A 21,543-nucleotide genomic window follows, 5' to 3' on the forward strand; every position below is an offset into this window, starting at 1 on the left:
TATGATGGCTTGCATACTTTACCTGTGTACCTCACAATTTAAAACCATCACAAGGATGAATGTCCCTTCTATGCAATATTTCAGCTAGTAACAACTTCATGTGAAACTACAGGACCATGGCAGACTAACACACAATTTCACTAACATTGCAGGAAACATGCTTCGACATGTTCAAGAGACATCACCGAGAAAACCAGGCCGACCCCGGGGGGCTGCAGCGTTGTCACTCACTGACACGATCTGCAGGTGAAAAATGTCACGCCACGACAGGTGACTTTCTCACCCTCTATCTTCAATCTCTGAGGTACTGTGTTTCATTATCAATTTGTTGCAGGTCAAATGTGTCCTTTTCTGTCAGGTATTGCTCATAGCACACAAGACAACAGGAAATTAACCCTCTAATATATTTGTGTTTGCATCTTTAGGAATATGTTCTTTATTTGCACAGTATCTGCTTTCCCCATCCCACAAAAAACGAATTCTACTTTGTAACTAAGAAGTGAAAGCATGGATTGTTCTAGTGTGTCATTCTTAAAAGAAAAATAAATACAAGATACAAAAGCATCGTAGTAGCCACTTTCCTTCAAAAAGATAAATCACTTGGCATACCACTCACCACTTTCAGAAGCGTTATATTATCCCTCAGTGAACCCAGGACTCCAATGAGTGAAACAATAAACATGATGATTCCCAGAAGGATCAGGATTATCGACGGGGCCAGAAACACTCCATCCAGAGTCTTGAAGCGTTGTCTCTCCACCTCAGCGTAGATGCCAATGGCCAGGATGAAGCCACCTATCAACTGAAAACACAATAAGAAACTGTTAGGATAAAAAAGCGAGGTTGAATATGAAGGAAAAAACAAGCTGGTGACTATATTCATGCAATTTCATAGCCATCACTTAGCTGGATAAATGATCAACAGGTTATGTGTGTAAGTAGCTAGAGGAAAGTCCCAGGGTAAACAGGTTTTAATATCGGATCTACACATATGATCATGAGCTGACATCCTCGTGGATTCATCTTCTTATTACAGACACATGCATTTCCTAACATTCGGTCTATATGCTGTAAATGTATTATCTCTTCGATGTACACACGGCATCTATTGCACGTCTGTCCGTCCTGGGAGAGGGATCCCTCCTCTGTTGCTCTCCCTGAGGTTTCTCCCATTTCTTTACCCCCTTAAACTGTGGGTTTTCTCTGGAAGTTTTTCCTTGTACGATGTGAGGGTCTAAGGATAGAGGGTGTCGTTATCTCATACTGATATTCTGAACAATCTGTGTTTTTGTATTTGCTGTAAAGTGTCTCTACTGTAGGCTATTTTTATTATATGTACAGCACTTTGGCTCGACCAAAAATCGTTTATAAATGTGCTATATAAATAAGATTTGATTTGATTTGATCAGAAGTGGGGCTTCATAGTTGTTACATTTCCATTTTATTAATACAAGTTTTTGATGACTTAAAATCAGGAATAAGACACAAAGGTTTTACTTAAACAAATTGTGCTGGGTATTTATTTTATTCAGCTAAATAAAGACCTGCATTATATGGAAATGTTCTGTTACTAATATAAAAGGCACAGTGAGAGATAAAGTAAGAGATTATTGAGACTAATCAAACATCCACTCAAAATGTCTATACTGGAATGCAATTGTTCATGTTAACAACCCAGCAGCCTTTAATGACTATATGGTATACATTACTGGCAGTTTTGGTTGTTTTCTAATTAATTAAATGATTTATAGTTTAAGAAAAATAGATACGATAAAAATGTTACCACTGCAGTTCATACTCTTCTATATATATATATATATATATATATATATATATATATATATCGTCTATATATCGTCTATATTTGTGCTTATTGGCAAATGTTAGCCCAGCACAGGTAACTAAGATGCTAAAAACAGTAAACGTTAAACCTACTCCGCAGCAGGGTGTTAGAGTTGTTATTGTTAGCATGTTAGCAGTTCGCTCAAAGCACCACTGTGTCAAGGCTCTGGACTTTTGTTTAATCTTTGAACAAACTGGCATTGGCTTGTCTGTAGTAATCTCTGGAGCCTCCAGTTTGAAACTTCTGCCACTGACACCATAAAAGCTAATTACAGTCCAATTATAATTTGCATGTTCACCAGACTGGAGGGGGATGAAGTAACATATCATTAATAGTTGTTATTTTAAATGACAGATTTCTTTCATTAGGTTCTTTGAAGCACTTTAATTTGGAATAAAGTAAATCTGCTAGGAGCAATCGGTATTGTCTGTGAGAGTTCACAGTCACACACACAAACTGCTCTTTTATCTTCCACATAATTAGATAATCAATTCAAGTCTCACCAAAGATCATTTTAGAACAATAGATGCTGTGAAGCAGAAAGATGTTAGATTGTGCACATAAAAACACACAAAGCAAAAGCTTCTTCTGTTACGCTGTCTATTTTATTGTTTCTATTTCAAGTCTTCAGTTTTCATTGTTTCCATACATTTTGTGAAACTGAATTATGTTGATAAGAGTATAGCAGAAGAGGCTGGACAACAGGTAGAACTTTGAGGCTAGAAAAACAATTTCAAGCATTCGCAAATAAAGGTCAACAAACCTTAAATTACATGGGAAGATTTACAATAGATACAATTATAACTATTAAGAAGCGAGAACCGGTTCACAACTGGAACCGGTTCTCGCTTCTTAATAGTTATAATTGTTATGTTTCAGATTTTTCATTTGTCTGAATTGAGGTTATCGGTTCCTTTTATCAGCCGGCATGTCTTTCTGACGGTTGCCGTCTCCACGACTGGAAGCATCATTTGGCAGACATTAAACACCATGTTTAGATCCAGTGATAATAAATCAGCTGCTTTGAAGTTGAAAACCACAGAAAACTGATCAGGAATCAATAACCAAAACAATTAACAATCAAACCGATAAGCAGAATGTACAATGGCATTGGTGTTAATAAAATGTTATCGATGCCCATTCATAATTATGCCACAATTTAGTTCAATGTTTTGAAAAATAAATAATAGTTTTGTCCCTATATTGATGGCGGCATTACTTTTCTTGTGTTTACATAGAAGTGTACATTGCTCAATTACCATATTTGGTTTTGTACTACTGACATACAAGTAGTTTCAACAAGGAATGTATAGCTGCTAATTACAGCCCAGCAACAAGTGTCTGAACGTCTAGTTAATAACGATGCTTGTTTGTTTTATAACCCTTGGCTGCATGTTGAGATTTTCAGTTTGAGCCACCAATTAAAAACTTAAACCAAGAAGCTACCTGCTAACTGAAGGATGTATTACATTCCCACTCATTTGCATATAAATCTCTGTCTGAAACCAGAGCCGTGTCTGCTCTGATTGGTAGCCGGTTAGCCGGCTCTGTTGTGATTGGTCAACTACTTAGAGATGTACCGCCCCTTAGTGTATCACAAACAATGTGTCGGAGCACTAGCCAATAGAAGTGTGAGTGTAACATAGTGATATCATTTTGTTACAAAAGTAAACAAAGGAGGTGTGTGGCAGAGAAACTCCCTCTGGAAAAAACGTCAATAAAGAGTTTAGTCAGACCTGAGCTCACTGCACAACGACAGAAACAACTGAATGAGACAGAAATGTATTCAGTCGAACATTATCTGAAAACTGTCCAGTCCTGTGTTTTGTGCCTTCCTTTCCCCATCTACAGTGTCACTTTAGCATACATCAAAGCTGCATTCATTTAAATTAGCATTTGGAAGCAGCTAATTATGCAATCAGTAACCACTTCCGTCACTGCTCTGGACATTATGAGAATGAATACAAGTGTAAAAAGGGTCAGTTGACTAAATAATCTATATTATGGAAGAAACAAAGACATTTAGCACTCAGCCCTTAGGTTATCTATCCATGCCATTTTGGTTGTCTCGGAATTATCTGTCTGTGATATTTTTCTGCCAGTGGAAATGTATTTGTGGTGCTCACAGCATTGTGAACAATATCCCAGGTAACTCAGGATTATCTCAACATCCTGCAGTTAACAGCTCTCATTATAATATTTGTTTTACTAAACGCAGAATAGCTAATTAGGAAGATCATTGGATGATAACTGACTGTTCACTCATAACACAGTCCATCCAACAGCAGCACAGGAGCTCACAGTGACACATAGTCTGACAAAATGCAAGAACAAAATGTCACATTTCTATACATCTCTTAGTAGTTCTCATTCATAACACTCCATTCGATGTCTCACTATGGGATGCGCCTCATCGCGGAGCAAACAGAAGCATCAATCTCATTACGCCAATCCTGATTGGCTGGTGATCTTGACGTCAGCGTCAGGGAATTCACCCCCTATAAGTAGCTTGCGCCACGACGCATGCGTCATTCAAACACCTCTTCTCGCTTCAGAGCACATCTCTATAGTAGCCGGACAAGCTTAACGGTCCACAGACTGAACCCAAATATAACCATTTCGGTCGACGGGCGCTCGCCGGCTACTCCTTCTGCTTCGCAAGAAGACGGTAATACTAACGCCAGTTAGTATTAAAATTGACCTCGCCGTTTCTTTCCCCGGAAAGTAAGGTACGGTTTTGATTTTTCTCAAGCTAGCTACGCACCTGTTGCTAGCTAGCTTCCCCTTACTACCGACACCACGGTAGCGAGGACGCTTTTCTTTTTCTGTCTCACGGAGGAGAAAAGGATTAGAAGTATATTGACACACCAGTCAATATTCTTTGAGAACAAAGGACCCACACCGTCCCTTTTTCTCCGGATTAAGGACGGGTTGGTAACACTTTTTCTCTCAACGACGTACCTGTTACGAGCGGGTCCTCTCCACGCCACGAGGCGAACAAGATGGACGCCTCTCCCCCTCACACCAGAGGAGTCAGGGACTCGGCGGCTCGGTCATGCGGCTGCGGGTTGAAGATAGCAGGCACAGACTCACACCAGGTCTGCTTGTCCTGCCTCGGGCTGGAACACGCCCAGGAGGCTATCGACAACCCCGGCTCGTGCGGGCATTGTGCCCGTTTCACCCGAAAGAGCCTCCACCGACGGCTAGCACACCAAGCTAGCTTGTTGGAACAGGACTCCCTCATGTCCACTGATTCGCCGTTTGGCAATCAAGACACGGGGGCGTCTGCCGCAGAGACTGAGCCCCTCACTGTGTCGGTCTGGGGCTCACTAACAGCGGCAGCTGCGGAACCGGGATCCCACGCCGTGTCAGGCCGGGACCCGGTGGCGGCAAGAGATGCGGGAACGGAGCCCCACGCCTCACCAGGCGGGAGCTCCCGGCGAGACCTCACCATGGTCTCGCCCGATCATGACTGAACGGTCCTACAGAGACGCAGCGTTGTCCGCCAGGGCTCTGAACGTTTCCTCACTGCTAACCGCATACCAAGCGGAGCTCTGTGAGGATATGTCGAGTAATCCTGGACCGGCCGTTCTGAACGAGTTGGCCGCGGTCACAGACATTTGTCTCCGTGTCCAACGCTGCGCCGTCCAGGCCACGGGCAAAACAATGGGGATCATGGTGGTGCAGGAAAGAGCTAGATGGCTCAACCTCACCAACCTCCCAGACCGGGAAAAGGAGGATGTGCTTGACATGCCCATCGTTCCCGAGGGGATTTTCGGCTCCGCTCTTGCCTCCATGCAGAGGAGATGCGAGTCGAAAAAGAAGGAGGACGAGGCCCTCCACCTCTGCCTCCCTCGAAGGGCCCAGCCGCAGCGGCAGCCCTTCGTCCAAGCTGCCCCGAACCCTGCTCGGTTCAAAATACCGAAAACTCAGAGGTCGCAGTCCGCCCCGAGTCCCCAGCCCAGGCAGGGGACGAGGGCGAGCTGGCCTAGAAAATCTCCGGTTCCGGCTGCAGCCCAGGCGCAGCCAACCCAGAATTTCTGCCAGCAGTCGAGGAAGAAGAAGCGAGCGGCGTGACAGCCCCACCTTCTCCCCTCTGTGACAGAGCTGGAAGTCTACGGTTCCCCAGCTCTAAATGTGTTCCCGCCGCCTCGAGAGATGCCTCAACACCATCCTCAAGTCCGCATAAACACATGTCACACACTTATTGATTTTGCTGTCATACATTTTTTTCCGTTGACGCATCCAAGCTTCGAGCCAAGGGCGCAGCTCGGAAAAATGAAAAGAAAAACAATAAAAACAATAAACAGTCCGTCAATTGTTCCCCTTCTGAGAGCAGCTACGGCCTCTCTCAAAGGGCGGACAATTGACGGAGCTGTAAAGGCACCACCGTCACGCGCATGCGCAGTGCCGGCTGGGGTCGTGAAGGCACCACCGTCACGCACATGCGCAGTGCCGGCTGGGGTCGTGAAGGCACCACCGTCACGCACATGCGCAGTGCCGGCTGGAGCCGTAAGGGCACCACCGCCACACGCATGCGCTGTGTCGGTGGGGATTGTCGAAATGGGGCACCACAGTGCTCAGACACTGGAGGGCCCCATAACACAACAAATAGAGACTCAGAGGGGAAGAGACATGACATCTCAGCTGGCTCTAAGGAGCATACAGCGGGAGATGCTCACGACATTTGCTTGGGTTTCTCAAGACAGTTACACGGAGCTACAGACTCCAAGTCACCATCACCCCCCCTCGCTTCTCGGGCATTCTGCATTCGCAGGCCCGAGGAGAGTCAGCCCATATTCTGGAGAGAGAGATTCTCTCACTCCTAGAAAAGAGGGCTATATCTATTGTACCCGCCGAGCAGAGTCAGGGCGGCTTCTATTCCAAGTACTTCCTCGTTCCCAAACGGGGAGGGAACGGAATTCGGCCAATACTTGATTTGAGGGCTCTGAACAAATATCTAAAAAGATATAAGTTCAGAATGCTCACTCACACATCTCTGCTGCGGCTCGTGCGACAAGACGACTGGTTTACATCAGTCGACCTGAAAGATGCGTATTTTCACATCCTAGTATATTACCCACACAGGAAATATCTGAGATTCGCATTTCAGGGGATCTGTTATGAATACAGAGTACTCCCCTTCGGTCTGTCTCTCAGTCCAAGGGTGTTTGTACGATGTACGGAAGCCGTGATAGCCCCGTTAAGACAACAGGGTATTCGCCTGGCGACCTACCTGGACGACTGGCTGCTTCTCGCACAGTCGGAGCAGGAGGCTGTTACGCAGACAAATGTCCTCGTAAAGCACCTGCTCAACCTGGGTTTCATAATAAACACAGAGAAGAGCATGTTGTGCCCCGCGCAGACTATACTCTTCCTGGGTTTACGCCTGAACTCGGTGCCCTTTTCAGCCCGCTTGTCAGCGGAAAGAGTGAAAGCTTTCAGAGCTTGTCTCGCTCTTTTCCAGCTGCGCAAACATGTTCTCTTCAGATCATGCCTGCGATTGCTGGGGCTCATGGCGTCAGCCATCCTGGTCGTACGACTGGGACGCTTACACATGAGGGAGTTTCAGCGCTGGGTGGCTGCCCTAAAACTAAACCCAGTGATGGTTACTGTGAAATGCGTAAGGGCACTGCGCCACTGGCTGCACCCGACTTTTCTAGTACGAGGTGTGCCTATGGGTGCTGTCCTTTCACGGAAAGTGGTCACCACGGACGCATGTCTGACAGGTTGGGGAGGTATTTATGAAGGTCGCCCGGTGAGGGGTCTCTGGAGCAGAGACCTCCAGCGGGCGCACATAAATTACCTGTAGCTTTTAGCGGTGTTTCTCACCCTAAAACGCTTTCTGCCTTTCCTCAGGGGACATCACGTCCTTGTGAGGACAGACAATACGACCACAATATCGTATATTAACCGCCAAGGGGGTTTGCGTTCTCTCCAGTTACACACACTGGCGCGCAAACTGATCCTATGGAGCGGTAGACGTCTCCTCTCTCTGAGAGCGACGCACGTACCGGGAGTGATGAACCTCGGTGCAGATCTACTGTCCAGAGGTATACCACTTTATGCAGACTGGACTCTACATCCAAGGATTGTGAGCCAGCTGTGGGTGCGTTACGGCAGAGCCGCGGTGGATCTGTTCACATCGAAAGACAACGCTCAGTGTCAGCTGTTCTTTTCGATGCGCGATCTAAATGCACCGTTAGGCGTGGATGCACTCGCGCACGATTGGCCCCCGGGCCTTCTGTACGCGTTCCCACCCCTGGCTCTGATACCCCCAACTCTGGCCAGAGTGAGAGAGCAACGCCACACACTTATCCTGATAGCTCCGCACTGGCCAGCTATGTACTGGCTAGCGGAGATATATCAGCTGCTGTGCGGGCAGCCATGGCAGCTCCCACTACGCAGGGACATACTGTCCCAAGCGGGGGGGGGCGATCTTTCACCCACACCCAGAGCGCTTGGCTCTATGGGCCTGGCCCGTGAGTGGTACAATCTGAATACAGTGTGACATGAAGCTGACCCTGGCAGCTGACAAGCGAGCCAGTGGCACGCATGCGCTATCTGTACAGTCTTTATGCACTCAGTTCGCCCCAGGGAAAACAGAGTGTGGTTGAAGCCCAACCCTGCCTTTATCTTAAGGCGGTTGGTTCAGGTACCACATTTGACATTGAGGCATCCTCCCCGCCACTGTATTCCTCCGGGGAACAGCGGCCGGATTTGCCGTGTCCAGCCCGTGCTTTACGCACGTACAGGGACAGATCAAGGGTGCTTCGTCATAATGACCAACCCCTTGTGTCCTGGGCTAACCCTTATAAGGGCAAGCCTGTTACTAAGCAACGGCTCTACTACTGGTTTGTGGAAGCAATTGCTTTGGGGCCCATATGAGTCAGAGTTCGCAGGCACCCTCGGGTCCGCGAGCTCTTTCGACTCAGGGTCTGGCTGCATCCTGGGCTCTGTCTCCCATCCAAGACATTGGTGCAGCGGCGAGCTGGTCCTCGCCGCTCACTTTTGTCCGCCTCTTAACAGGCTGGACGTTCTGCTCCCAGTGTGACTCAAGCAGTGCTGGGTGATATGGAAAACTTCTTTGCAGCAATGTTGAGCCAATGTTCTTGAAATTAGGGAAACTGGATTCGCCTTAGTCAATACACTGATATTTATTGAGAGATAAAACGGCCGGAGGATTAACAAAGCAACTCGCACTGTTTAATGCAAGCTGCCAAATTAATTCTGCCCACACAAAGACGGAACCGCTCGAACCTGGTCTCTGAGAAGGGGCGGAGCCTAGAAACGCGGGCCTTTACCCAAATCGATTCCAGATGAACAAACAAAGATGCTCTGTCTCGTAAAGGCATCGGGCAGTAAACCCTTCCCCCACACAGGAAAAGAGAACCCATAAAACCTGGGTCATGTAAAGTTTCTCAGGACAGCTAAGAACACAAAGACATCAGACTGAAATATTCCTTTACACTGGGCACCTGGTTGAGTCAGAGCTCTACCTGTTACGTTCTGGTTGGTTTGGTGATTTTTGAGATAAGCTCGTCTGACAATACGGGAGCTACAATTTCCCTCCTTGCTATGGTGAAGCGAGAAGAGGTGCTTATTTTGAATGACGCATGCGTCGTGGCGCAAGCTACTTATAGGGGGTGAATTCCCTGACGCTGACGTCAAGATCACCAGCCAATCAGGATTGGCGTAATGAGATTGATGCTTCTGTTTGCTCCGCGATGAGGCGCATCCCATAGTGAGACATCTCACTTCATGTTACTCTGAGAACTGGGGTTACGTAAGTAACCTATAGTTTTCTTCATTGTGCATAGTTACTGTTGTCGTTTTCGATGAATGCTACGCTAAATGTTATGTGGTCTAATGCATGGCTAAACTTGTGTTACTACTCTTGATCTTGTTGTGAGTGCCAAAAAGTGAACTGGCAAAAGAAAAATTCAACATTTTCTTTTCCTTTAAATTAAAGTAGAACATGTTTACCCTGAATACATGACAACTAAGTTCAACAGCTAAGTCTATCACTATGAGCTTGAGGCAAATCTAAAATTAAGAAGGACCTCTTACACAGATTCAATTATAGCCAAATGGCACATGAGGAAATGTAAGACTGTAATGTGATGATCAGGCGGCAGAAGCAGTCAAGGCCAAACACCAATGGCTCATTTATAGTAACTTAATTTGTTTGACCCTTTATGTATATAGGGAGGGTCAAGAGAGTTTGAAACATGTGCCTTTCATGTGCAACAAAACATACCATAGAACATATAGAAATACATTTATACCTTTCAGGCCTATTTCAAATGTAGACCCATTAGGCTAGAATGTACCTACCCAGTAGCCAATACTAAAACAGCTGAAAGTTAATAATAACTAACTTTACTCGTGCCAATTCAAACACAGATTTTTTTTTTTACAAAGAGGCATTAACAGGGAAACAAGTTAATATTAAGTTTAATGCGTTCTTGTAGAAAAGTACCGACATCGCAGAGCACTGCAAACAAGTGAATGATGGTCACACACACACGTCCTCGTAATGTTTATAATCCACCATAATGTCCTTTCCTTACATGTCCCTCTTGCTGCATGTTATGGCGTCTCGCTGCTGCCTGGCCTCACGCCAACTGTGAGCACACTTCACTTCAGCCAAAAGAGAGGGGGCACTTAGAGCCATACACAGAGCATCTCTGCATCTCTGATCATCTTTACAGAGTGTCTTCTTGGTTTGTGTGAACAAATCTTAACCAAAATATCTGAGATGATATATGAACACAGGCAGTTCTGTTTATCAGCATGCACTTAGCTGAAGATGTATTAATGAAAACATCAGGCATTAGGCCAGGTTAAGTCGTATTATATAACCTGGTACACTCTGCTAAAACATGTCACAGTGCTAGTTTGCCTGACTAACTGATGTGGGAGCAAACAGCACAGAGCTGAAGCTCTGAAAGCAAATGGGCATCAAGCTGCTGGGAAAAAAATTGACTCATTCATGAACTCTCTGCAAGTCTGTCATTTTGTCCTCAGGGAATTGGTGGTAAACCAGGATAATTCATATAATACTGATTATGAAGTGTCAACGAATTAAAGAGGACGGAAAATATAGGATTCATGGTTTCTTTAATAAATAAATAAAAATGATCCCGCTACATGGTTAAATTCTCAATTTGGTTTTTAGAAAGGCTTATTTTGTTTTCTACTGCCATATTTCTCAATTCTGATCACTGTTGCTTAACAATTTCATGCAACTAATTAAAAGAAGAATAAAGTTATATTTAAGACACATAGCAATACTAAGGATGAGAGTGGACCAAAACGAACTACTTAACCTGATATCTCTGAGCATTGGCCTCCGGAGAATGAAAGCTCTGCTACTGACACGATACAGACGAGAGCCCAATTACCAAATGACATGGTCATATTTTTCAGTACAGTTTGTGTGTTTGTTTTTAGGCTGTGGTTGAGGAGTGGTCATCCCCTGAAGTCAACATGTTTAAGCATCTATGGGCTCCCTATGGCAGAGCCCATGGTATTTGAGTGTGTGTGAATCACACCAAGTACTTTTCCCAGGAATAGTTCCTGGAACTTAGTTCCCCGGAAATCTTTATTTCCTGGAACTATCTAGTAGATCGCGTTCACACTGGAATAAGTCCCTGAGGGAGCCGCTGACGTCACTTCTTCTTCTTCTTCTGCTTTGGGTTTACTGGCAGGCCGCAAACAACTTCACGCCGTATATTGCCACCCGAAGTCCCCGGAGTTGGGGACTGGCTTCAGTAATTTAATAATAATAATAATTCCTTACATTTATTATAGCGCTTTTCCAGATGCTCAAAGCGCTTTACAAATACACATTACACATATGTTTTATACATGCAATGGTCACTGTGGACAATACCCACAGGAGCAAGTTCAGGTGAAGTGTCTTGCCCAAGGACACAACGGCTTTACAGACGCAGCAGCGGCGGGTTTCACCCCTTGATCTGATGATCATTGCACAGCGCACTGCGCCACACCGTCCATCTTCACGCCTCGAAGTCATCGAGGCGCTTTTACAAGTACACATTGATATCATACATGTACTGTGGACATTACCCACAGGAGCAAATCCGGGTGAAGTGTCTTGCCCAAGGACACAACGGCCTGACGCAGTGGCGGCAGGAGCGGGTTTCGAACTGGAGTTCCCCAGCACCCCCCTTGATCTGATGATCAGATGCACAGACCACTGCGCCGCCCGTCCCTGGTAGAGGCTGCTGGGACTCCCAGCAGCTACTCTACTATACTCTACTGAAGCCTTCCGAGTAAATCGCCAGAAGCACCGACACCTCCTCATCACTCCACCGCTCCCATGTTTTCTTTTGTGTTGCCATAAGTTAATCTCTCTCTGTTGGTGCGCTGGGCTAATGCTAATAATGCTAATGCGAGCAAATAAAATGGCGGCTTCAAAAAAAGTTGTCAGAGTTTTACGGGGCTTGGTTTGCAATCCACCCAGCCAATCAGAAATTATAACCTTTTTCTCCCCAGGAAAGTACCTGCTCTCTAGCAGGGACTAAAAAGGGGTGAAAAGGTTCGCAAACAAAAGTTCTGGTTCCAGATCTTTTTCGTGTGAACACAAAATCCCAGGAACTATCGGAAATATTCCTGGGTAAGTACTATGGTGTGAAAGTGCCTAAAGTGTATCACTCCTGATTAGCACACTCTGTAAGACAACATGTGCCACCAGTGTGTGAATGCTGACTTTAGATATAAAAGCACTTTTAGTGGGTTCAAAGATTGTAAAAGCAATATATAAAAGCAGTCCATTTATTACTTTTTATAATTTGGCACGAGATTACAGTAAAACTACTTTCCAGATTGTTTTGAAACTTGGAATACTATACAGTAAGGGTGCAGCGTGAACCAAGGGACAAGCCACGGCATTTTGGAGTGGATCCCATATGAGGGCGAATGCCCACTTTTTTGTCTCATACGGAAACAACCTTTGCTGAAAGTGTTTCCCAACCGACTGCATTTCTAGTTAGTCTGTATTTTCACCAGACTCTGGAGTTGACAGAGAAAAAAATCATTCAGCATTGTTTTTGTAAATGACAGCTTTCTTTAATTAGTTTCTTGAAGGCATTTCTCTCTGATTTAATGTGTAATCATCTAAATGATACACTTGTTTATCAAACATCAAATGACACTAACATAATCATAATACTTGTTGCGTACATGACATTTAGACTATTTTGAAGATAATTCAACTTTTGCGATCGTCAACAAGCAAACGGGGACATGTTTACCTTGATTGACATTTAAAATCACGAAAGGTTGTTGGATTGTAGAGTCAGACTCTAATGATTCCCTCACATGACAATAGTTGTTGTTCACTCACTGAAGCACAAAGTTCCAAATAACAGCACAAATACACATCTGTGTGAACAAAAGGCAAAGATTGAGTTGAACTGAAGTCCTGTGTGTGCATGAGGTTTAGTGTGAATCAGTATGAGCACCGTTAAATAAATTGGCTCAATCAACACTCACTTTGTAAATACAGGTTAATAAAAGCAGACCTCATGCAGCAGACTGAAGCTAAATCAAGCCTGAGGAACAAGAAGCTCAGACCACAGTAACAATAGCTTCAAAATGCAAAACAGCAGTTTCCTACAATATACATCGGGGTCAAACGTGGGATATTTCTATAGAGTGGTGCAGTGACGAGTCCTAAAACCCGGATGTGAGTTAGCATGTTACCACTACCGGTTCCTTCGTCTCAGAGTCAATGGGATTTCTCCATAGGATTTTGGAAAATAGCTTGAAATAAGGTCTGTGGTTGACACAAATTTAAGAGACGGATCACGTTTTGTTCTACAACATTAAATACATCAGCAGTGACCCCACTGGTGATTTATGAAGAGTTTACGTGTCTGAAAAACGATGGTTGTTAACAAGTGGCTGAATAGGACTACAGAAGTTGTCGAGGACGTTGTACGTCATTACACCGAACACGTAAAACACTCCCGCTAAGTTTGTTTGCCCTGTTCTGCTTGAAAGCAAGTACCTGCGCTCTTGCAAACTGTAAAAAACAAACGCTTCAACTTCTACAATTTTGAATCAGTAATTTTGAATATCGATCTTAAGTTGGCGTGACATTGAAGCAGCGACCCTGCTATAGGTCGTTTATAGTATAACGTTAGCATTTTGCTTCTGGTGATTAGATTTATGATTAAAAAAGGATAAAAGTAGGGATGTGGATATTATCCGGCTGAACAAAACGTGCATTTATCAAACAGGTTCGTTTTCCACAGACCTTATTTCGAGCTATTTTCCAAAATCCTACGGATAAATCCCACTGCTTTTGTCGAGGGAACCCATGCGCAGCTTATTTCCGGGTAAATACGTCATCCCGGCACCACTATTACTAAGCATTTTTAACAATAATGATATTATAGCAAATAAAATATTAGCATATTGGCAATATTTGCAGTTCGCAATATTAATGTCAGTGCACATAATAAATGACTTGTTATGGTTATGGAATTTCAAATTATCCTTTTTTTTCTTCAAATTGGTATCAAGAATGAGAAGCTGCCAATTATCGGCTATCGGTATTGGCTGAAATAATACATATCCTAAATCCCTGACAGTGTGCGAAAAAGCACTCGTCCGGGACGTGTTATTTACAATATCGGACAAGTACATCTTTCCATTGACGTGTCCGACGGACAAGTGACGTTTTTTGCCCATATTTATTGACAAATTATTAATAAATTCAGCTTACAAAATGTGCGAACTCATTCGCAAATTGTCCGTGTCCGCCATTGTTGTTTGCGACCGCTTTACTTTTCCTTCTTTGTCATGTGTGATTAGGGTTGGGTACCGGTTCCAACATTTCGATTCCATCGGTATCGTTTAGAAATGTTAGTTTCGGTTCTGCTTGTCGATTCCTAAGGAAATGCATCTCCCCGTTTTCTGTACTGGCGGGGCGGGACTTGTAGCACAGTGGCAGGGTTGGGAAGCAAAACTCGGTTCCGAGTAAGAACAAATAACAATTGTCCGGTACCGGGATTACTAAGAGTTGTGAGTAGTGATGTGATGTTCGCGAACTATCCGATTATTTTGAGTCCTATTTGGTGAGGGCCGTTCTTTTTATCGTTGGTTCACTGCCTGCCATAAATCCACTTGCCTTTAAAGGAACTAACTTTCCTGAATGCAAATTTGCCATAGATGATGGCATAATGCATGCTGCTTGAGTAGAAGTTTGGCTGGCTGAGAGATGTAGCAAGTTATAAAAATGTTCTGTGAGTAAAAGAAGATTTCTAGCAGGAACGCAGCCATAAGATCCGGCTCCCTTCAAAAGAGCTGTAATTCCCAACACACGGAACGCAGCTCTCTCTCTCTCTATGCTCCGGATCAGCTGATCACTGCACGGTGCAGCTCAGCGTCTCTCCTCTCTCTCTACACACAGTGGATCCGCTGCCCGTTTAACAGCCTCATCTTTGTCAAACTTTCTTATGTTCTTTCTCTAACACGTAATGAAGGTTATTAAGAGTTTTAGCTCCTATGTTGTTAATAATGACCACCATTTCCTTTATGAAGTGAAGCAGCCTCCCTGTCTGTGTCCTCGCGCTGTCCTCACATCCCAGGACCCCCAGACTCGGAGGAGCACAGGGATGTCAGTATTGTTTATGAAGCAGGGTATAGAAAGTAGCTACATTATTGAAATGAAAATACTATTTATTTACTTTTACAAACAGTGAGCAACTGGGCAGCTGCAGCATGTTTATTGCAGGATATGTGTTGGACACACAGACTGTGTGGTTGGACTCTGTCTCACAGGCAGGTTGCAGTGTAACATCAGAGGAGACTGGGGCAATTGTACATTCTCAAACTGCACCACTTAGAACTAACTAAACAATGCAGAGATTATTTTTATATAATTTGATTCAATAACCGTAACAAAATGAAACAGTATGAAGTGATTTGTAAATAGGAATACAGATTTGACTTAATGTTATCATACATATATTTTTCTCCCGATGACATTGGCATGGGACTTATTTTTACCCTCTCAAAGAACCGCAATCGAGAACCGAAAAGAACCGGTATCGAAAAGTATAACCGGAATCGTTAAAATCCAAACGATACCCAACCCTATGTGTGATGCAGTAAAATATTAAAGCTCACTTACGTTAGTGGTGTCGTGAAACCGTGGGACAATGTAAAATACTATGCCGAAGAAGAAGATTCCAGTGGCCCCAATTTTTTCGGACAAGTAAATTGCCAAACTCACTTGTCTGGACAAGTACTCTCAAAAAACGTTTTCTTACACTGCCTGAAGGTAATAATCACAGTGCTTTTGAATGCTTTTAAACAACTCCCATCATGTCCTAGTAATTAAAAATAATAGCTCAACATATAAATGTGTCTGATTACACAATACTCAGTTCTGCCTACACAGAGCAGTGTTTGCATTATGTCCTTACACACCCTAACAAACAACATCTCAGAATGACTTTCACAGACAACAAAACCCTTGGAATAATCACCACACAATTTATTTTAATACTGAACTTGGATTACGGAGTTATTCTTTGTCAACTGTTCACTTTTGATCATTCAGGAAAGAGCTCGATTTCCTTGTATAACTAGCTACAAATATTTTCCACAGTGAGCAAGAAATGCCTACTGTGCATTGTTTCTCCAACATATGCTGTTTCTATTGGCTGTTTGCAGCCTAGGCAGTGGATATCCAGCCCCTGGGACACTGAATCAGGGTGAAGAACAGGTCATTTATAAAATATAAATAAGAGGAATAAATCAATCTGAAAGAAATAAAGTTAGAGCCTCTTACAACTTCCCTTTCAGAAAAGTTGGTTTGTGAGAAAGCAAAGGTCTCAGGTAGAAGAAATGACACTGAAACACATTATGGAGAAACAAACTTCCCAATAAATCACTAACAGAGAACTCGGCCCCTGCCGTCGATATAGCTGACGGCTTTATCAGCGTTTGTCATTTCCGTCACTGATTACAATAGCAGGAACAACGTGCAGTCAATAATAATACATTTAAAAATACTAACAGATGCTTTATGAGACCTTACTGCAGATAAAAGTCAATGATTTTAATAAAAGAGCCCCATTTGAAATGTGTGTTAACATTTGCCTCTTTAAACATTTCCTGAAGGATGAGGCTTTATGAACAAAGCTGCTTTTTATTCTCGACTGTATCACGCAGAGATAAAGCGCATTCCTCAGGGACAGCATGTGGTGAAGTGTCTAATTAACATGACTGAATCAACAAGCTGTAGGAGCAGAGTAAATATAACTCGTTAATCTGTGTCACCTCTTCTGTCAAGGCCGCATTCATTCTCCATAATAAACCCATTACTGCCTCCCCATCACTCTCTCCTGCTCTCACCATGAATAACCGCTTCAGAAATGTCTCAGAACAAACAAGTGATTTTCTTTATACGTTAGGAGTTGTGTCAATCAGCCACCTGTCTGCACAGATATACAATCAGTCATGTTGTCCATGAGAGGGAGCAGCTGCAGTGTTCAGTTATGTTGCACGAAAAAAGCTTTATTCTTAAAACAAATGACATAATAAGCCATCATAGTAGCTTGTTTCAGTTACAACAAAGATATTCCAAAACATTAGTTTTATAACAAGAAATATTTTTAAGTTACTGCCTTTAGTTAGTCAGTTAAACAAAAATCCTTTGCAGTTTAAGATGTGTAACGTTAGGCTGCCAACGCTCTCTGTAAACAATCAAATTGTTACCCTACAAGGCAGGTGTGTCAAACTCAATGTTACCGATGGCCACACTGGGACATAAGAATCACATCAAGAGGCAGACGCACATAGTTTGCTGCTAATAGAAATGTAAAACGTCCTCCACAGAAAGCCTGAAATAGTCGCTTTGCTTTAATAGCATTTAGTCTGTGTCATTTAAGTAAGCCAACAGCCAACTCACAAAAGGCATTTTTCACAGCCTGAATATGACAAGTCAATGGTTTTGTGGGACATTGAAGTATAATAAAAACATGTCCCCTAGCATAGTCTTCTAGCATGCAATCCCATGCACTCAAAACTTTGATATAAGATACACTTTGCAGTCCAGCATGACTCACATGGAGCCTAGACCTAAATAAGATGCATCAAATAATGCATTAAAAAAACAAGTCCTCATCTCCGTACACGCCGTTTAGGGTCCTGCATCAATGTTGGCATGCTATTTACATTAAGACCTTTTTCCAGCCCCTCATCTGCTCCTTGATGCAAGTTTATCAAGTCTACTTCAGCTACAACTAGGCAAGCCAAGAATGTATTAAGAACCAAATTGTATAGGAGGGTCGGATCAAAAGGCCTGATTTGGCATGCAGGCGTTAGGTTTGACACATGTGCAATAAGGTATTAATGTAGAGTTGCCTCTACTGCTTTTTGGTTGAGCATTTCTTTACTGATGAATTCATCCAGAGGTTGGACAAAGACTTCCGCTCTTTTGGACACACTTAAAAAGTAAACTTCTGTATTTAAGGGAGTATATCCATGTTTTTATGATGACTGGGACAACACTTTTTGGAAGTAGTCCAGTTCAGAGGGAGATCTCTTTAGACAGCAGCTGTTAAATGAGCTGCAATGTAATCCAATTGGGCCATTCTGGATCACCAATCTCTTCCACTAAAAGTGTTTTATTTGCCACCAACAGGCTCAGATTGTTTATATACATCTTTGACAACATAATGGAAAAGATCTGCAAGAAATCCTCTGGTTTCAATCATTTGTGAATATGAAAACTATAGTAATGTTGAATGTCCAGAGACAATGATAAACTGTTTTGAATTGCTCAGCTGGATTTTGAAGATGCTGTCCTGTGCTTGTTTAGAAATAATGTTTAATGTACTTTCTTTTCATGACATTGCAAACTTCAGTGTCTACTGTAGATGCAGGATCATTGTGTTTAAAAACCGAACAAATCCTCTGTTCTGAGCTCTTTTGCTAAGTTCACTATTTTTACTGAGCTTGCGAGTTGACCCTCGGAGGTTTAAATTAAACTTACAGAAGGAACAGCTTTGACTTTTGTCTTTGTACTTAAAATACTGAAATTGCCACAACAAAAGTTGAGAAATAAAACGTTTTTTATCAAAGTATTTAAAAAAAGACTTGTGACACAATGCTGAAATATGGAGATAGGAGTTTGTAGGACACTTAATCAGATGCAAATAAAGATAAAGCCATTCTTTATGTCTTTCAACCTTCATTTAAGCACAACTAATCTCACCTTTACTGTTGGCTACTCTATGTCATCGTTTTTTTTCATTTCACTTGAGCAGCAGACTAATAGTCAAAGATTAAAAGGCTACGTTAAGCCCAAAAACATTTGATGGGTCCCTTACCGGCAGCAGTTGTTTCATGTTACATTTTTAACATATGTATTCATTTTCTTATAAGATTATAAATTGTTTGTGAAACACAAATAAGCATCATCTTAACTCACACACACACACCCTGCGATTGTAACCGCAGTTTAGTTTAATCACAAAAAGCCACACTATTCAAGTCTGAAGAGTTGATACTATCGGTTACAAGAAGTTCAAGAAGGTGCAGAAGAAATATATGAAAACCTCCCTGAATATACCTGAATTTACTCTAGCAATGCTACCATGCAGATTATGTTGAACAAATACAATTACTGGACCAACTCTGTTATTTGGAGCGAAATCCCTGTTATTTTACGTCCTTATGTACTGAAAACGTTGTTGCTGATGTGTCATCTGGCGGCCCACACATGACTTATGTCTGGCCACATCAGCTTCTGGAATCTCCCATAAAGAAAATAAAAATGAATATACTGTTCCTCTTTCATTTTCTCTTTATCTGCTCTAGTAATGGACTTTAGTACAAGTTTGAGGTACTTGTACTTTACTTATTTTTCTATTGTTTGCTACTTTTTACTTCTACTTCACTACAATTCAGAGGTAAAATGTGTACTTTTACTCCACTACATTTATGTAATACCCTTAGTTACTTTGCAGATCTTGACAAATGATGTGAAATATAAACACCTAAATTAGACTTTAGTTACACCTGAAGTAAATTCACAAGCTTCCCAGCTGAATACAAAGTAATTAAAACAACCTGAACCAGCTGTGATAAACACATTGATGCATCAATAATTATAATATATCATATATCATATGTATATATTATTCTGAAATGTACCAATCTGCATAATGAGTACTTTAGGTATATTCAGATGCTTATACTTTTGTACTTTTACTTTAGTAACATTTTGATTGCAGGACTTTTACTTGTAACAGAGTATTCCTACACTCTGGTGCTTCTACTTAAAAGGTCTCGTGTCATGGCCATTTCTACTGATCATAATTCCATTGTTGAGGTCTACTAGAATATATTTACATTGTTCCAAAATCACATTGGTTTCTCGTGCAGCATCTCTGTATAGTATGTGTATTCACTCTGTCCTAAACGGTTTGTTGAACCTCTGGTTGTGTTTTGTTTACCCTGTACTCAGGTAAGAGCAGGGTAAAGGTGCACAGTGGAGGGTGTGGCCACATTACCACAGGCAGACGGTTATCAAAGTGAGCGATCCTTCAGAATAAAATGTCTCCACAGGTACAACACCTGTCGCTTCAAAACTGTACATCACAAAACCCAACGCACCCATTAAAAAGGCGATACAATCCTCTATTTCATAATTTCTTCACTTAAACAACATCATGTTTGAAGAGCACAGAGCTGAATCATAACTGAAACACACACACCCCGTCTGTCTGATCCTCGAGCCGGGATATCTGCGCAAACACAGCGCGCGCTCTTCTTTAACAAACAATAAACATGACGTTACTCACCCACCAGACGATGCCATACGCAAACAGGGTGAATTTGAGCAAAATGTAGGAGAATCGGTGACAGTATCGTATCTCTTGGTTGTTGGACATCGTGTCTGAGGACAGTTGACTCCAGGCTGTCTGCTGTTGACACTCACTTCCGCGTTGTGTTCGTCACCACACCTGGGATCGCGTGTTGGAGTGATTGATGGACAGATTGATAGGAGATTTATGAGATGAAATAAACAAAGCGGAAAATGGCAGCGAATAGACAGTTGTATTATTATTTTGTGAGGCACATGGATATATTTGGTCGATGACTAATAGCATGAAATAGCCTACATTGGTTTTTGACAGCAGAACCACAACATTGATCTGAAGCCTGAAGCAGGGGCGTGTGCAGGAATAATGGGCTCATTACACTTCCTCCTCTTTTCCTTTAAAAAAAACAAAGTCTCATTGATATTAGGATCAGAAATGTGTTTTTTTAACGAATATAGCTATATTCGTTAATATTCGTGATATTCGTTATATATATATAGCTATATTCGTTAAAAAAAAACATATATAAAGCTATATATATATATATAGGCTATATTCTTTAAAAAAAAACATATATAAAGCTATATATTTTTATATTATTTAATGATTTAAAGATGCATTTGCCTTCGAACTGAATTGGGATGCCAATGAATATTACATTACATGTAATTTGTTAGGACAATCCCCACAGGAGTAATCTGGGGTTAAGTGTCCCAGGGACACAACGACGTGCTGACATTAGTGGGACTCGGTACCACCTGATTCGAAGTCCAGCACTCTTACCACTGAGCCACAGCCGAACATCTTTGTGAGTAGCAAATTGCA

At 42.5% G+C, this 21,543-nt stretch overlaps 1 protein-coding gene across 1 annotated transcript in view; it reads right to left on the reverse strand.

Annotated features, from left to right (window-relative positions):
• The window catches only part of tspan15 (tetraspanin 15), a 43,280-nt gene extending 22,345 nt beyond the window's left edge, over positions 1-20,935 (reverse strand). The window contains exons 1-2 of the mRNA XM_034224342.1: positions 20,698-20,935; positions 617-802 (exon numbers count right to left, since the gene is read on the reverse strand). Of these exons, the coding sequence (XP_034080233.1) occupies positions 617-802; positions 20,698-20,787 (276 nt within the window). The 5' untranslated portion in view covers positions 20,788-20,935. The remainder of the gene's footprint in view (positions 1-616; positions 803-20,697) is intronic.
• Positions 20,936-21,543: the final 608 nt, after the last annotated feature.

The sequence above is a fragment of the Gymnodraco acuticeps genome, unplaced genomic scaffold, assembly GCF_902827175.1.
Source record: "Gymnodraco acuticeps unplaced genomic scaffold, fGymAcu1.1, whole genome shotgun sequence".
Lineage (NCBI taxonomy): Eukaryota > Metazoa > Chordata > Actinopteri > Perciformes > Bathydraconidae > Gymnodraco > Gymnodraco acuticeps.